The sequence below is a fragment of the Lathyrus oleraceus genome, chromosome 5 (genome assembly GCF_024323335.1).
Source record: "Lathyrus oleraceus cultivar Zhongwan6 chromosome 5, CAAS_Psat_ZW6_1.0, whole genome shotgun sequence".
NCBI lineage: Eukaryota > Viridiplantae > Streptophyta > Magnoliopsida > Fabales > Fabaceae > Lathyrus > Lathyrus oleraceus.
Window position 1 is genome coordinate 100,389,351 of NC_066583.1, and position 16,931 is coordinate 100,406,281.

General features: G+C 40.6%; 1 protein-coding gene across 1 annotated transcript; it reads left to right on the forward strand.

Moving 5' to 3' along the window:
- The first annotated feature begins 8,210 nt into the window (after window positions 1–8,210).
- Window positions 8,211–10,570, forward strand: LOC127079000 (uncharacterized). The gene is made up of 3 exons (XM_051019417.1): window positions 8,211–8,796; window positions 9,430–10,157; window positions 10,235–10,570. The coding sequence occupies exons 1-3, from the start codon at window positions 8,211–8,213 to the stop codon at window positions 10,568–10,570; spliced, it is 1,650 nt and encodes a 549-aa protein (XP_050875374.1).
- The last annotated feature ends 6,361 nt before the right edge of the window (window positions 10,571–16,931 follow it).

A 16,931-nucleotide genomic window follows, 5' to 3' on the forward strand; every position in this document is an offset into this window, starting at 1 on the left:
ATATGAAGCCAAGGTCTTACATCCCTCTGGGAAGGTTGCTTTCTGATGTCTTCATTGAGCATGGTTTGGTTGACCAACTGGAGAAGGCGAAGCTGATGAATGATCTGGCTATAGAAACTGGGAAGCCTTTAAATGCCAGAAACCTCAAAAGCATGGGAATCATCAAAGAGATTAGAGTCAAGCCCACTCTGGATACATCCTGGGAGTCTCTAAAAGATCAGAGGAAGATGCCTCATGGTCTTGCCAGGTTCTTCAAGAATGAACCCAAGAGTGCCATTGCTATCTACCTTCAGGATCGTCTGGATGAGGGTGTTGATATTTCTGATTTCAGTCTCGACGACTGTCTGGATTCAGTAGAAGATCTAGTCAGATACAAGAGAGGTGTCTCTGAGAAACAGATAGCTGCTGAGGCAAGGAAAGCAAAGAAAGCCAGACTTGGAGAATCTTCTGGAACCAAATCTCCTGCTCCTTTGCAAACTTCTTCTTCTGGTATGTCTATTCCTCTTGCTACTTCTGTACCTATGATGGCTTCTTCTCATCCTCTCACAACAACTCCCTTATATACTACCTCTGAAATCCCACCCTCAATTACCAGAACCTCCCAACCTACACCAGTTCTAAACATAGCCAGAACCTTCATTCCTCCCTCTATACCTGCACAAACTCACCAAAGCACTTCTTCTTCTTCATCATCCTCTATGCCAGAATCACCTCCCTACGTTACTGTTTCCTCTGACCCTGAACCTTCTGATCCTGACTCCCCAACAATAGCCACTCTATATGCTCATAGACTTGCCTCTCAACAACAAACTCTAACACAATCTGAAGTAACCTCACCACTCCAAACTTCACTTCCACCACAACAAACAACAACTCTACCCTCTGAAATTCAACCATCTGATCCCCACACCTCTGATATCACCCCACCAAAAATTCCCGCTGTACCTGAAGTAGACTCTAACCCTTTAGACCTAAATCCTCTTTATGCTTCATCTCCTAGTCTTCAACCAGAAGCAGAATCTGAACCTCAAACTCTAAATCTTAGCCCTCCAAACTCTCCACCTCATTCACCTGAACCTGAACCTGAACTTACCATACCTACCCTTGAGGAAGCCATCAGGCAGGTAGCAGAAGCTTCAATCCAGAAGGTCAAGTCTCTGGCTAACAACTCTGAAGTCAGTGATGATCCTAAATCTGTTAGGACACACTGGAACAGAGTCATTAGTTGGATGACCTCTGAGTCTTATAGGCTGAAGAGTGTCTCTGAACAAGTCAGAAATGGCTACATCAGAGATGCTGAGGAAAGACTCCAGGAGAGATTAGCCAGAGAAGCTGAAGCCAAAAGGCTAGAGGAAGAGAGGTTGGCTAAGGAAGCTGAAGAAGAAGCAAAAGACTAGAGGAAGAAAGACTGGCAAAAGAAGCAGAAATCCTAAGACAACAAGAAGCTGAAGCTAAGGCTCTGGCAGATGCAGAAGCTCAAGCTGCTGCAGAAGCTGAAGCCCAGCAGGCTCTGACTCAGGGGGAGTCTTCAACTGCTGTTCCCATGATCCTTCAGACTCTGAAGGACCTTAAGGAAGATCAGAACATCCTCCGAGACAGAATGGACAAGCAAGATACGGTCAATGAGAATATCCAGAAGATGCTTGCCATGATCTTGCAGAAATTGCCTCAGAACCCTTAGGCACTTAGGCTTTTATGTTTTGCTTGCCTTCTTGTTTTTGCTTTCTTGTTTTGCTGACTCTGATGTCTGTGTTCTCTTGTTTTTCGTTTCCGCTATATTTTAATACAATGTTTTGTTTTTTCTCTTCAATTATTTATTTTCTATGTCTTTTTGATTCTGACAAAAAGGGGGAGAAATCATTAAATAGCTCTGATGAAAATTGTCTAAAAACCTTAAGCACTCTGCAACAATTGTAGAAATAACTCTGATAAAAATAACTCTGGTTAAATAGCTCTAACATTAAAATTAAGAAATTGCAGAAAGTTTTCAGAAATCTCATTACTTGGAAAGCTCTGGTAAGAACTTCTGAACTCCCTAGCACTAACTCAGGGGGAGCTTCTGTCTATCTGATCTTATTTTATTCATGTTTCATCTGCTATTTTAAGTTGTTTTGTCATCATCAAAAAGGGGGAGATTATAAGAACAAAAATTGTTCTACAACAGATTCCTTGATTTTGATGATAACAAAGGATGAAACCAAAAATGGCACCCTAACGAAAAGTTTCTAAGTGTGCAGGGTTCTAAAGAAAGAAGAAATAAATCTGATGATGTCATCAGATGCACAACAAGATCAGATACAAATTCTCTAGTATCAGAAGCATCTGAAGTGGAATCTCGTTCAAGAAAGTCTGACTCTGGACAAAACTACAAAGTTTCAGAAGCATCTGAACATGAAGTAAAGTCTAGAAGCTCTGACTCTGAACAACGCCCTCTGAAGAATCTATTTAGATCAACATCAGAAGCAAGATTCCTAGTTTCTCCAGTTACACAAATACTCTGATTATGGATTTGCTAATCATGAAAGAGTAACGTTCAAGTCAAGTAAAGATTTTCAAATAGATTTCCTAAACAGAGAAAGAGTCGTTAATCTCCACTTCCAAGAGAGAAGATACTACTTGTGGTAAGTAGTCACTTCAAAGAAGAAAAGTTAAACTGCAGAAGCTATTTAAGTGATGGAGTAAACTCAGTTTAATATCTACCAGATTCTACTCTACTCCAACTCTTATATAAATAGAGATGCAATCAACATTCAGTGATAAGAAATCAACTAGCCAAAACTATACTGAATTATTTCACGCTCAAGAAAATCATCTTTGCTCTCAAAGAATTTCACTAAGCTTTTGCTTATTAAGTGAAAAATCTGTTCTTAAGTTTGTAATACTTGCTTTCTTAAAAGCACTCTAGATTACATATCTTGTATCTTTTATTTGTTTGATTTCCTCAAGTGACTCTGTGTAGTCTGTAGACTTGGGAAGACTAAGAGATTTTCTTCTCTCTTAGGTGTTGTTTGTAATCTTTCAAGATTAGTGGATTAAGTCCTTGTTGAAGGCGAAATCACCTTGGCCGGGTGGACTGGAGTAGCTTTGTGTTATAAGCGAACCAGTATAAAATCATTGTGTGATTTTCATTTTGGAAAAGCGCTTATTTTTCAAACAATTCAAACCCCCCCTTTCTTGTTTTTCTCACCTTCAGTATTAAGATAGCAAATGACCATAAGTGGTCTAGTGGAGAGAGAGCAGTTTCACTTACTTTTGGAGGGATGGGTTTGATACTTGGGAGTTGCATATCTCCATATTTTTATTTTTATGCTTACTACATCATTTAAATTTTATAGTATCTTGCTATTTATTTTACTTTAGTTATTTTTATTTTTAACTGTTTACCTTTTAGATTTAATAAATGGTTGAATTTCCGATATTGGTTTTTATTCGATTAGTCGATTTTTTGTGTGTTAGTTAATATAATTAAATTATTGGTATCCATATAAATAATTATATTCAATCCACTAAACTTTCGATTTTAAAATTCACTAACTTTCCATGTTTTTGACGTTTAATTTCTTTTCCTCCCATTAGAATCTAGCATTCTGGTGGGAACTCGACTATATATAAAATTAATTCGATATACATATAAAATTATAAAAAATAATTTTATCCCTATAATATAATTTAAAATCATCTTTACAACCCGATTAAATTCCTTTCAACAAAAAACACGAAAGAAGAGGACCATTCGAATCTTGCATTCCGGTGGGAACCCTCGAATAATCAGTCCTGAACCACGCGTTTTGTATTAACCGTTCATTCTTTTCTTTCTTAAAACACTTTAATTAACGTGGACAAAATAAAGGCCGTTGGGATCAAGCATTCTGGCGTAACCCTTTGGACATTTGATTCTCATCAAGTGTTCGTTGTCCATTAAATAATTTTCTTAAATAATTCGAATGAAAAAGGACCATTGGAATCTAGCATTCCAATGGAACCCCGAGTGATTGATCCCGAGGCTCATGTCTCATTCTCATCAAACATTCACCTTTCAAACTCAAGAATACTTAATTCCTACCTTAACACTTTTTCAATAAAGATGGAAATGGAACATGGTGTATACCGTGCACTCCTGAGATTAAGATTCGAGGCGGATGCCTCGCCTATCTTAACTCTCGCCATCGTCTAAAATTGTCAATGCGGTTTCTTCAAACCCTTTCTCAATCAAACCTAAAAATACTTAATCTTTATTAAACAATTTTGTCAATAAAGATGGAAATGGAACATGGTGTATACCGTGCACTCCTGAGACTAGGATTCGAGATGGATATCTCGCTCATCCAAGTTCTCGCCATCACTCAAAATGAGTCCAACCAACCAAACTCTTTTCTCGCCGCTGTACGATTAATCAAAAACCTTTTTCATAAATGAAAGATATATTGTCTTAAGGTGATGCAAAACAATGTTTCGGCCACGATTGTTGAGTCGAGATAAGTGACGCTTTTCCGAATGTAGATTTATAAATCCGTTCGATGTGTGGTATGCGTCCACTCCTCATCTGTTTTGGGTAAAACAATGTTTTCATCGATTAATACAGTATAGCTTTCGCTAAAATCGACCAACAAACAAACATTTTCTACCCAGAACTACGTAAGCCTTGACTTCTCTATTGAGATACGTAGGAGCAGGATTTGTAAATCTTGTCAGGCCCACTAATAAAAAACTTAGGTTTAGTCCTTCGTTAAAAATCCAAAAACATTTCTTCTCTCTTCTATTCTTTCTCTCCCGCATAATAGCTTGAGAAGACTAACATAAGCTAACATTCAAAACGAAACTAACTAAACGGTTCCCGTTGAATACAACGGACGTGAGGGGTGCTAATACCTCCCCCTTGCGTAACCGACTCCCGAACCCTGATATTGGTTGCGATGACCATATCTTATCCTTTCTTTTATGGGTGTTATCGATATTTTCCCTTTCCCATTTGGGAATAAATAAAGTTCGGTGGCGACTTTGTTCAGTCTATCATTGCGAGCGTGCGATCGCGCTTCGCTTTAAAGTCGTATCCCCATTTTTCGAGGTGCAACAGATGGAGACTCTGCTGGGGACAAGAACATCCCTAAGTGAGTCAACCCTAGTTCAGTTCAGTTTTCGTATGTGTGTTAGCTTTATTTGTTTATTTTTTCTTCCTTTGTTATATGCTTTCTTTATCTTTGTCTTATCGCATTTTTATATCTGTATATATATCTATGTGTGGGTGTTGGGATTTTGATATCATGAATAAAGCTCTACACCCAAGCTTTGGAAAAAGAAGAGAAAACACATAAGTTTAGAATTGGAAGTTGTGTAGTGTTAGTCCCCAAGGGCCACTCCTTGGTGTCTAGCATGAAGACTCCCCTAGAGTAGACCTGTTTGTAGATCTCTTTATAAGACAGCTAGCCTGTTGCATAATGTTGATTCATGAAGGGTCCATGACTCTAGGAGACCCTCTTAGAACCAGTTCCTGCTTTGGTGGTTGCGTAATGATGGACTCCAAGGGCCTCTCCTTGTTGCACCCAACATGAAAACCCCGCTCAGAAGAGACCTTTCGTCACTCTTAACATAAAGCGGCTAGCCTGTTGCATGATGTTGATACGATTATGGTCCATGACTCTGGGAACCTTATCAAAAATGTAGAAGTTATCCTGTGAGTGGGTTTATGGATAACCAACTTAGAACTATCTATTAAGAAGCCTACCAAATAGGATGTTTTGAGTTACCTTATCCCAAAACCAAGTACCATGCATTCATGATCATTTGCATAACATCATAACACTCATACAAAATTTTATTTTCAGGGAATCTTTGAACACGCAGTTGCTAAGCACAAAAAGTTTTGTAATGGGTTCAGAAAGAAGGAAAGCATTACCATTCAAAGCCAAAATGCCAGATACTGCCAACATATCAAGACTTCTGAATGAACTTCCCGCCTGCTTCAGGGTTACTTTGCAAGGAAGGTTTGGCCATATTTTGGATCTTCTCTCAGTGGATGTTCAAACACCAGCCATCACCGCTTTAGCTCAGTTCTATGATCCTCCGCTTCGAAGTTTCTTATTCCAAGACTTTCAGTTGACTCCAACCTTGGAGGAATTCGACCGGCTCTTGGGATTCTCTATGAAAAGAAGGACACCGTATAATAGGATTGGTCAGGTACCTGAGGTAGAGATGCTAGCCCTTGCACTCCACATCCCCATATCCGATGCATTAGCTAATTGGAAGAAAAGGGAGAATCTCTTTGGTTTTTGGAGGGCTTACCTAGAAGAAGAAGCAGAAAGGTTGTTTGAGATACGTCATTGGGATGCATTGGCAAATATGCTAGCTCTTCTCATATATGGGCTAGTATTGTTCCCAACCCATGAAGGTTTTATAGATTCAGCTGCCATAAGTATCTTTTGGGCCGTTTGGAAGGACAAACAAAGTTTGGTTCCCCCACTACTAGCTGACACTTTCCATACTTTGCATACTCGACTCAAAGGAAGAATGGAATGTTGATATGTTGCCTTCCATTGCTCTATCATTGGCTTATCTCATATGTGTTCAAGCCTGATGCTCACATCAGTGAAATGTCCAATGGGGAGTGGGCAAGAACTATGGTGTCTTTGTCTAGTAAGGATATCACTTGGTAACGACACAAGCTGAATGTTGAAGAAATCATTATCAGTTGTGGTAGTTTCCCAAATGTGCCACTAATAGGATCTAAAGGTTGCATCAGCTACAACCCCATGTTAGCTCTACGACAGTTTGGATATCCTATGCGTGGGAAGCCCGATGATAAAGAGTTAGAAGAGATGGTTTTGAATGATATGGGAACCAATGATCCTTTTCTCCTCCGTAAGATCATTCTATCTTGGGAAAAAGTGCATACCAAAGGAACAAAAATAGTAAAGAAGAACGATGCAGCAAGGGTTCCTTATCAGCAATGGCTCTCGGAGAGGATCAAAATTGTGAAGCTCCCTTTTTCTATAGAGATTCCTCTAAGGTCTACTTCACCAGAACCAGTCCCTGTTTCTCTTGAAGAGGTGGAAGAACTTCGAGCCATGGTAGCTAAACTTGGAAAGGAGAAAGATGATCTGCAATCCGAACTCTACAAAGAAACTAGGAAAAATATGATTCTCAAAAGAAAGAGTAACCAAAGGAAGGAGCTTTTGGAGGAGAGTCGTAAGAAGAACAGAATTGAGCAAGATCTCAAGGAAAGAGTCTTGGAGTGCCTAGATCAGGCTGATAGTGGATTAGGTTCACTCCGTGATGAGTTAGCTAAGGCCAAAAGAGATGGACAAGAGTGGAAGCGTTGGTGGGACCTAGCCACTAAGCAAAAGAAGGAGGTAAGAGAGGAGCTTGAAGCCCAAATACAAGAACTGAAGGAACAACTTCGAAGCTCTGAAGCCGAAGTGGTACGTGAAAGACGTCTTAAGGAACAAGTCCAAGGAACCTCTCAAATATGTCCTAAAGCCTGGGAGGAGAAGTGTGATGAGGTGAATACTAACAAGGAGCTAGCTAGTTATTGGAAGGAACAATATGAGTCTCTGAAAAGCCAAAGCATGGATTGGCTAAATCATAGGAAGCATTTGAATAAGGTATTGGATGAGTATGAAGGCACCATCAACCTTCTGTAGCCAAGTCTTGATGCATACCGAACAAAGCTGGCTAACCTCATAGAGTTTTGTAATGTCGTGGCCATAGACTTACCATGGAAATTAGAAAATGCTCTAGAGGACATGGATGAAAATAACACTCATCCTTCGGCTCGTGACCTTGTTTTGCTTTGCGAAAGGATGATGCGAAGATTCAAAGAAGAATTGAAGGCACACAAAGAGCGAGTTGCTAAAAGGACTCTTTAAGTTGTTTGCTTCGTGTTATTTCCAATTTTTGTATTTGGCCTAATGTTTTATACCTATTTTAACTGTGTACTTTGTACTCTTTGGCTTCATTGAATGAATGGGTATCGAATTTTTGAATCAGCTTCTGACTATTATTTTTTGTTTCTGTTCACATTACTTTCAAAATACGTGCTCAATAACTGCGAAGTTTATAAGAATCCCTAAAAATAAATAAACATAAAACACATTCATACATACATTCATGCATTCTCCATATAAATAAATAAAAACTCATTCCGTTTTCTCTGAAGTTGTTACACACTGAGTCCTCAACACCACTACAACACAAGAGCCAGCGCTCGTCGAAGAATGGCGGACCAAGAACAAGAATTGAAGCGAGTAAGCTCAGAACTCGAAGACCTACGAGGAAACATGGGTCAGGTCATGGAGATACTACAGGTCATCAGGGCAAAGTTGGACACCCAAACGACGGTCGTTTCAGAAATCGTCGGTCCCACGATTGAACCCCAACCTGCAAGGACAGTACCAACCACCTGGCCAGCCTATGGTTTACCTCCTAGTTTCACACCTCCAGTTGAAGGCGCCCCTGGTTTTGCACAATCCACTCAGCAGACGGCTCCTCTACCAACCATCAATGAAAATCATCCAGTGGTCCATACGTTCGCACCTCCTCTCGTTCGTGCACATGTGCAACCTTACTTCGAGGATCAACAACATGCTCCGGACTTTTCGGACGAAGATGATGAAAGGAAGGAAGACATAATAGGGATGAAAGAGAATTTCCAGATTCTTGAAAAAAGGTTAAGGGCTATGGAAGGCGACCAAGTTTTTGGTGCTACTGCTAAGGAGATGTTCTTAGTGTCAGGTCTTGTGATTCCTGCAAAGTTCAAGACCCCAGATTTTGATAGATATGAGGGCCACTCGTGTCCTAAAAGTCACCTTATTATGTACTATCGAAAAATGGTTGCGCACGTAGAGGATGACAAACTTATGATACATTGCTTCCAAGACAGCTTGAGGGGTGCTCCCTAAAAGTGGTACTTAAGCCTTGATCAAAGTAGGATTCGTTGTTTCCAAGACTTATCTGATGCTTTCATCCAACACTATAAGTATAACATGGATATGGCCCCAGATAGGAGGCAATTGCTCAGCATGTCCCAGAAAGATAATGAGTCTTTTAAGGAATATGCACAACGATGGAGGGAAGTGGCTTCGCAAGTCGAACCACCCCTTGCTGAGAAGGAGTTAGCAGATTGGTTCATAGATACGGTAAAACCCATGTTCTATGAAAGAATGGTGAGTAGTGTATCTGCAAGCTTTTCTGACCTGGTCGTCATGGGCATAAAGGTCGAGCTTGGATTGAAAAATGGAAAAATGATAACTACCTCTGAAACATCTGGTAGTAATGCCAAAAAGTTTCCTGGAGGTTTTCAAAGAAAGAAAGAGGGTGATACAAATGCAGTGTCAACCAGTCAAAGGAGGAGTCTTTCATGGAAGAAGCAACACCAATTTGCTCAACAACAACCAACTTATCCAGTACAATATGTTCAACAACCGTATGTGGCAGCTGTCACACCAAATTTCATCCAGTCACAAGCTCTTGTCTATCAACCTGTTCAACAAGCACCAGTATACCAGCAAGCGCCCGCGCCACCTGTTTATCAACAGCCAAGGGCACAGGCTCCTCATCCACAAAATCCTCCAAATCAAAATAGGGTACAGAGAGGTAGACTTCCGTTTGCTTCAATCCCTATGACATACACTGAATTGTACCCATCGTTACTACAAAAAGGGTTGGTGACTCCCAGACCTTTGGGTCCTCCGCCAAATTCTTTACCTCCATGGTACAATCCAAATGCCCATTTTCCTTTCCATGGGGGTTCCCCTGGACATGATTTAGAGGGATGTTATGCCTTGAAGCATATTGTGCGAGACCTGGTTGAGAAGAAGATTCTTTCATTCCGAGATGTTGGACCCAACGTGAAAAATAACCCTTTGCCAGCGCATGGTGATGTTAATGCCATCGAGGATGCTTCCGATGTTTGTATAATAAAAAATGTTGAAAATGTTAAAACTCCATTGCTAGCACTTCATGCAAGATTGGTGGGGGCTAGATTGATTGATACATGTCACGACAACTGTGAAGAATGTGTCGTTCATCCAAGAGGATGTAAAGTGGTACAAACTGATATTCAAAATTTGATGGATCAAGGTGTTTTGCAAATTTGTGGTCCTACAACAAGCGAGGAAGTTTCAGTTATTGAACCCGTTTTCAATCTACCAGAACCGTTTGAGGTAACATATCACAGAAAAGATGTCGTGCATCCATCACCCGTGGTAGTTTGTATGCCTACCCCCTTTCCCTTTGAAAGCACCAAGGCGGTACCCTGAAGTACGACATAACAGTGGTAGATGGAGTGGTAGATGGAAAACCCAAAGCTGCTGAAAGTAAGAAAGGTTTGGAGAATGTTGATACCGACATCACTAACATCGCAGGGACAAGCAGGATGACCCGCAGTGGTCGGATTTATACTCCCAATATTAATGTGAACCCTCAAGAGCCAACAAGGGAAGCTACAAATGTAAATCCTACCCCAGAGCATGGAGGTGCACAGCCGGCTGTGCAAGCAGATGAAGCGAGTGAGTTTCTAAGGATAATAAAGAAATCCGACTATAAGATAGTTGATCAGTTACATCAAACACCATAAAAAATATCTATCTTATCTTTGCTTCTAAATTCCGAAGCTCATAGGGAGGCTCTACTGAAAGTGCTTGCGCAGGCTCATGTTACCCAAGATATAACGGTTGGCCAATTCGATGGGGTGGTCGCCAATATCACAGCCTGTAACACTCTAAGTTTCAGCAATGAAGAGCTACCCAAAGAGGGGAAGAATCACAACCGCGCCTTGCATGTATCCGTAAAGTGCCAAGAAGATGCACTGGCCAGAGTTTTAGTTGACACTGGATCGTCCCTCAATGTTCTACCAAAGAGGGCACTCGCTAAATTATCTTACCAAGGTTCGGAGTTGAAACCTAGTGCACTTGTGGTGAAAGCATTTGATGGTTCTCGAAGGACAGTAGTTGGGGAGGTAGAGCTGCCAATACAAATCAGACCGCATGTATTCCCCATCAATTTCCAAGTCATGGACATAAATCCCGCTTACAGTTGCCTTTTGGGACGTCCATGGATACATGCTGCTGGGGCAGTAACTTCTACTTTGCATCAAAAAATGAAGTTTGTTGTCAATGACAAGCTCATCATTGTCTCGGGTGAAGAAAATTTTATCATCAGTCAACTCTCCTCTTTCCGTTATATCGAGGCTGATGAGGATGCCTTAGAGACCTCTTTCCAAGCACTTGAAATATCCAATGCCACACTTGAAGAGGTTAAGGATCCTATTGAGAAAACCAGTTTGTCGTTCGCCTATTTGAATAGTGTGAGATCAGCAGTTGAAAGTGGAGGCCCTGCAGGTTGGGGGCAAGTCATCAATGTCAGTGAGAAAAATGACCGTTTTGGTTTGGGGTACAAGCCTTCTGCTAATGGAGGAGCCCTGGTCCCTACAAAGGACCGTGTGCGGAGCATATAAGAAGTTTTCCTGAGCACGGGATTTATCCATGGAGATCAAGTTGGTGCAGTGGAAGATGACACTGAAGATGGAAAGACATCAAACCTGATATACCGATGTGAAGCAGCCCTAACAAATTGGGAAGCAGTTGAGATTCCAGAAGTTTTTCCCGTGTCAAAGTAATTGTGTTTTCCTTTGTGTTTTTGAAAATCCTTAGCTCTGCCCAAGGCTAATGGATCATTTGTAGGGCCCCTTTTAAATTTCAAAAATCATTATGACAAATAAAGAGCATTTTGTTCAAATTCTTGTCGTTCATTTATTTGTTTTTCTTTCCTTAAAATGGCAATCCTTTCAAAAAACTACAAAAATATTTTTTATTTCTTTTGCATTTTACTTCCATTTTTCTAAAAAAACCATCATTAAAAAACATGCAGAATAATCAATAAACCAGTTGAATTCGATGACCCACTACTTCTTATAATTTTGAACTCCCCATCTACCAAGCGGAAGAGGATAGTGAGGAAGATTGTAATTTCCCTGAAGAATTGGAAAGGATGCTCACGCACGAGTCAAAGGCCCTTCAACCACATCAAGAACCAATGGGAACAATCAACCTTGGCACTGAAGAAGACAAGAAAGAGGTCAAAGTTGGGACTACGCTTGGGGCAAGCATCAAAGAAAGATTGATCAAGTTGCTACAAGAGTATGTAGATGTATTTGCTTGGTCGTATCAGGATATGCCAGGTTTAGATACTGATATTGTTGTCCACAAGCTACCACTACAGCCTGATTGTCCGCCAGTAAAGCAGAAGCTCCGAAGAGCAAGACCCGACATGGCTCTAAAGATTTGTGACGAGGTGAAACGTCAATTTGATGCCGGTTTTCTAGCAGTTGCGAAGTACCCCCAATGGGTAGCTAATATTGTACCAATACCCAAAAAGGATGGCAAGGTCAGGATGTGTGTCGATTATAGGGATTTAAACAAAGCTAGTCCAAAGGACGATTCCCCCTGCCACATATTGACACTCTGGTAGATAACACTGCTAAGTTCGCAGTCTTCTCCTTCATGGACGGATTCTTGGGTTACAATCAAATTAAGATGGATCCAGAAGACATGGAAACGACCACGTTCATCACCCTTAGGGAACATTTTGCTACAAGGTAATGTCGTTCGGTCTCAAAAATGCTGGGGCAACTTACCAAAGAGCAATGGTCACCCTTTTCCATGATATGATGCACAAGGAAATTGAGGTTTATGTGGATGATATGATTGCAAAATCCCAAAGTGAAGAGGATCATATAGACCACTTGCAAAAGCTATTTGAGCGTCTTCAGAAATTTCGACTACGGTTGAATCCTGCTAAATGCACCTTCGGTGTCCGATCTGGGAAGTTGCTTGGTTTCATTGTTAGTCAACGAGGAATTGAGGTAGATCCAGACAAGGTCAGGGCAATACAAGAAATGCCTGCTCCACGTATAGAAAAGGAAGTTAGAGGATTCCTGGGACGTTTGAACCATATCTCCAGGTTTATATCTCATATGACTGCTACGTGTGAACCTATATTCAAGTTGCTCAGAAAAGATCAAGCAGTTGAATGGAACTCTGACTGCCAAATGGCTTTTGAGAAGATCGGACAATACCTGCAAGAGCCCCCTATTCTAATTCCACCTGTTCAGGGGAAACCACTCTTTATGTACTTAACTGTGCTTGAAAAGTTAATGGGATGTGTGCTGGGACAACATGATGAAACCGGCCGAAAGGAGCATGCCATCTACTATCTAAGTAAGAGATTTACCGATTGTGAAACCCGATATTCACTCTTGGAGAAAACTTGTTGTGCTTTAGCATGGGCCGCTCGTCGTTTAAGACAATACATGATTTGCCACACTACTTTGTTGATCTCAAAAATGGATCCAATAAAGTACATCTTTGAAAAGCCTGCTTTAACCGGAAGACTCGCCCGTTGGCAGATGTTACTATCTGAGTATGACATCCAATATGTATCTCAGAAAGCCATTAAAGGAAGTGTGTTGTCTAATTACCTGGAAAACCAGCCTGTTGAAGATTACCAGCCGTTGAAGTTTGACTTCCCTGATGAAGACATTATGGTAGTGAAAGATTGTGAAATCCCAGGACTTGATGAAGGACCTGAACCCGGATCTCGGTGGAAGCTCATGTTCGATGGTTCCTCCAATTACATGGGACATGGCGTAGGAGTTGTTCTATTAAATCCGAATGGTGGATACACTCCTTTCACAGCAAGGTTATGTTTTGATTGCACGAACAATATAGCAGAATATGAGGCGTGCATCCTAGGCATTGAAGCAGCAATTGACCTCCGAATCAAAATCCTCGAAGTATGTGGAGACTCAGCTTTGGTGATATACCAAGTCAAAGGCGAATGGGAAACCCGTGATACCAAGTTGATCCCATATCGTGCCTATGTCATGGAATTAATAAAATACTTTGACGAAATCACTTTCCGTCATATCCCAAGAACTGAGAATCAAATTGCTGATGCTTTGGCTATGTTGGCTTCAATGTACCAAGTCAGATTCCATAATGAAGCACCTCTCATTCAGATCGAGCGGAAAGTTGAGCCTGTCTACTGCCAGTCGGTTGAAGAGGAAGTCGATGGTAAGCCCTGGTTTCACGACATCAAATGCTTTTTGCAAAATCAAGAATATCCAACAGATGCAATAACCCTTGACAAGAAAACATTGAGGAAATTAGCATCCAAATTCTTCTTAAGTAATGGTGTGCTATACAAGAGAAATCACGACATGATTCTGCTCAGATGCGTGGATGGACGTGAAGCGGGCCTGTTGATCAAGGAGATTCATGAAGGATCCTTTGGAACTCATGCCAATGGGCATGCCATGGCCAAGAAGATTTTGAGAGCTGGTTATTACTGGTTGACCATGGAATCCGACTGCTTCAATTATGCTAGAAAATGTCATAAATGCCAAATCTATGCCGACAAGGTACACGTGCCTCCGACCCTACTGAATATGTTGACGTCACCTTGGCCTTTCTCAATGTGGGGCATCGACATGATTGGCGCCATAGAGCCTAAAGATTCCAGTGGTCACCGCTTCATCCTGGTTGCTATTGATTACTTTACCAAATGGGTAGAAGCCGCCTCTTATGCTAATGTGACAAAATAAGTGGTTGCACGATTCCTCAAGAAAGAGATCATTTGCCGTTATGGAATTCCAAGCCGGATCATCACAGATAATGGGACGAATCTGAACAATAAGACCATGAAAGAATTATGCGAGAGCTTCAAGATTGAACACCATAACTCTTCACCATATCGTCCAAAGATGAATGGCGTTGTTGAAGCTGCTAATAAAAACATCAAGAAGATCCTGCAGAAAATGGTAAAAACCTATAAGGATTGGCACGAAATGCTACCCTTCGCACTGCATGGATACCGGACTTCCGTCCGCACTTCAACAGGGGCAACCCCGTTCTCTTTGGTATATGGGATGGAAGCAGTTCTCCCAATTAAAGTGGAGATACCTTCAATGAGAATCTTGATGGAGACCAAGCTAGAAGAGGTTGAGTGGATTCAAAATAGATTTGATCAGTTAAACCTCATAGATGAGAAGCGAATGACTTCTTTGTGCCATGGACAGTTATACCAAAAACGGATTAAAAGGGCTTTTGACAAGAAAGTACATGTTCGGGAATTCAGAGAAGGAGACCTCGTGCTTAAGAAGATCTTGCCAATACACAAGGACTCACGTGGGAAGTGAACTCCCAATTATGAAGGCCCATATGTTGTGAAGAAAGCCTTCTCCGGAGGTGCCTTGATTCTCACAACTATGGATGGTGAAGAGCTCTCACACCCCGTGAACTCTGATGCAGTTAAAAAATACCATGCCTAATAAAAACCCGCTAAATCGAAAACCTGAAAGGGCGATTTAGGAAAAAAAAAGGGTATCCCGGTGGACTGAAAACCCGAAAGGGCGGTCCAGGCAAAAGTTAGGGATGGATGAAAAAATGGTAGCTCGCTAAGTTGAAAACCTGAAAAGGCGACTTAGGCAAAAAGGAGCGTCCTGGTGGATTGAAAACCCGAAAGGGCGATCCAGGCAAAAGTTAGGGGCACAAGGCATAAACTGCATCAGTTGTTACTGATTAACACCGAAGAATCTGAGGCGGAAGATCAATCCAGTCACTCCCCTTAGAAGCAAGGTTTTGGGGGAATCATATTTATTAAGGATGTTAGTGGTCACTGAATTCAACGTAAACCTTTCCTTATTGCCATTTTCCAAATTGTAATATTCCATGGAGCTACGCCATTTGTGTGCTACCATTCCTGAATAAGATACAAGTTTTCCTAATCATTGTTAATTGTGTTCTTCCATGTTTTTCTTTGTTATGCAAAGTGTCATTTATTTGTTAATAATGAAATTTTGAAACTTGAAATTTTTTGAAATTTAGTAAAAGGAGCAAAATTACTTTGATATATGTGAAAATCAAAGGAAAAAAATCATTTGTTTTCCCGAAAGTCTCAAGATTGCATAAATATTCCTGGATCACCAGCAAAATCTCCATGGAACATAACTTATTAATCCTCTGGAAGGATGGACATTTGGTTATTTATAACTGTCAATCATGATAGATTCTCCTCTGGATGCGCCTGTTAATTGTACGGGTTTGAGTTATTGGTGTTGAGGAATCAGAATCTCTGTAAACAGTCTTTACAAACTCCCTGTCCACTCAGGTGTCAGCATTTTCATATCATGATCATTCATATATCATGCATAAAAAAATTCAAATCATACATAGCCGAAATGTACTTCGGGCTCATTTTGCATTGACCCAGGTCTTGTTGTTGATCCTATATCCTTTGACCTCTAATTCCAGTTTGTATTTGGTGCCTTTAAACCAACATCCGGTTTTCGCAGTCATTTTCAAGTCCAATTGTTGTTGAGTTTTATTCCATTATCAAGTTATATATGAACCTGTTGTTCAGTGCTATTTAGGTCATATATGAACCTGTTGTTGAACTTTATTCCATTGTCAGGTCATATATGAACCTGTTGTTGAGCTTTATTCAGGTCATATATGAACCTGTTGTTGAGCTTTATTCCCTTATCAGGTCATATATGAACCTGTTGTTCAGTGCTATTCAGGTCATATATGAACCTGTTGTTGAACCTTATTCCATTGTCAGGTCATATATGAACCTGTTGTTGAGCTTTATTCAGGTCATATATGAACCTGTTGTTGAGCTTTATTCCATTATCAGGTCATATATGAACTTGTTGTTCAGTGCTATTCAGGTCATATATGAACTTGTTGTTGAACTTTATTCCATTGTCAGGTCATATATGAACCTGTTGTTGAGCTTTATTCAGGTCATATATGAACATGTTGTTGAGCTTTTTTCCATTATCAGGTCATATATGAACCTGTTTGTTCAGTGCTATTCAGGTCATATATGAACCTGTTGTTGAACTTTATTCCAGTATCAGGTCATATATGAACCTG

Bases quoted from the DNA above. Each gene is read 5' to 3' on its own strand.
- LOC127079000 (XM_051019417.1), top strand. From the start codon at position 8,211: ATGGCGGACCAAGAACAAGAATTGAAGCGAGTAAGCTCAGAACTCGAA. The intron at 8,797-9,429 runs GTCACCTTATTA...CGTATGTGGCAG, and splicing joins GGGCCACTCGTGTCCTAAAA to CTGTCACACCAAATTTCATC. The intron at 10,158-10,234 runs GTAACATATCAC...TCCCTTTGAAAG, and splicing joins ATCTACCAGAACCGTTTGAG to CACCAAGGCGGTACCCTGAA.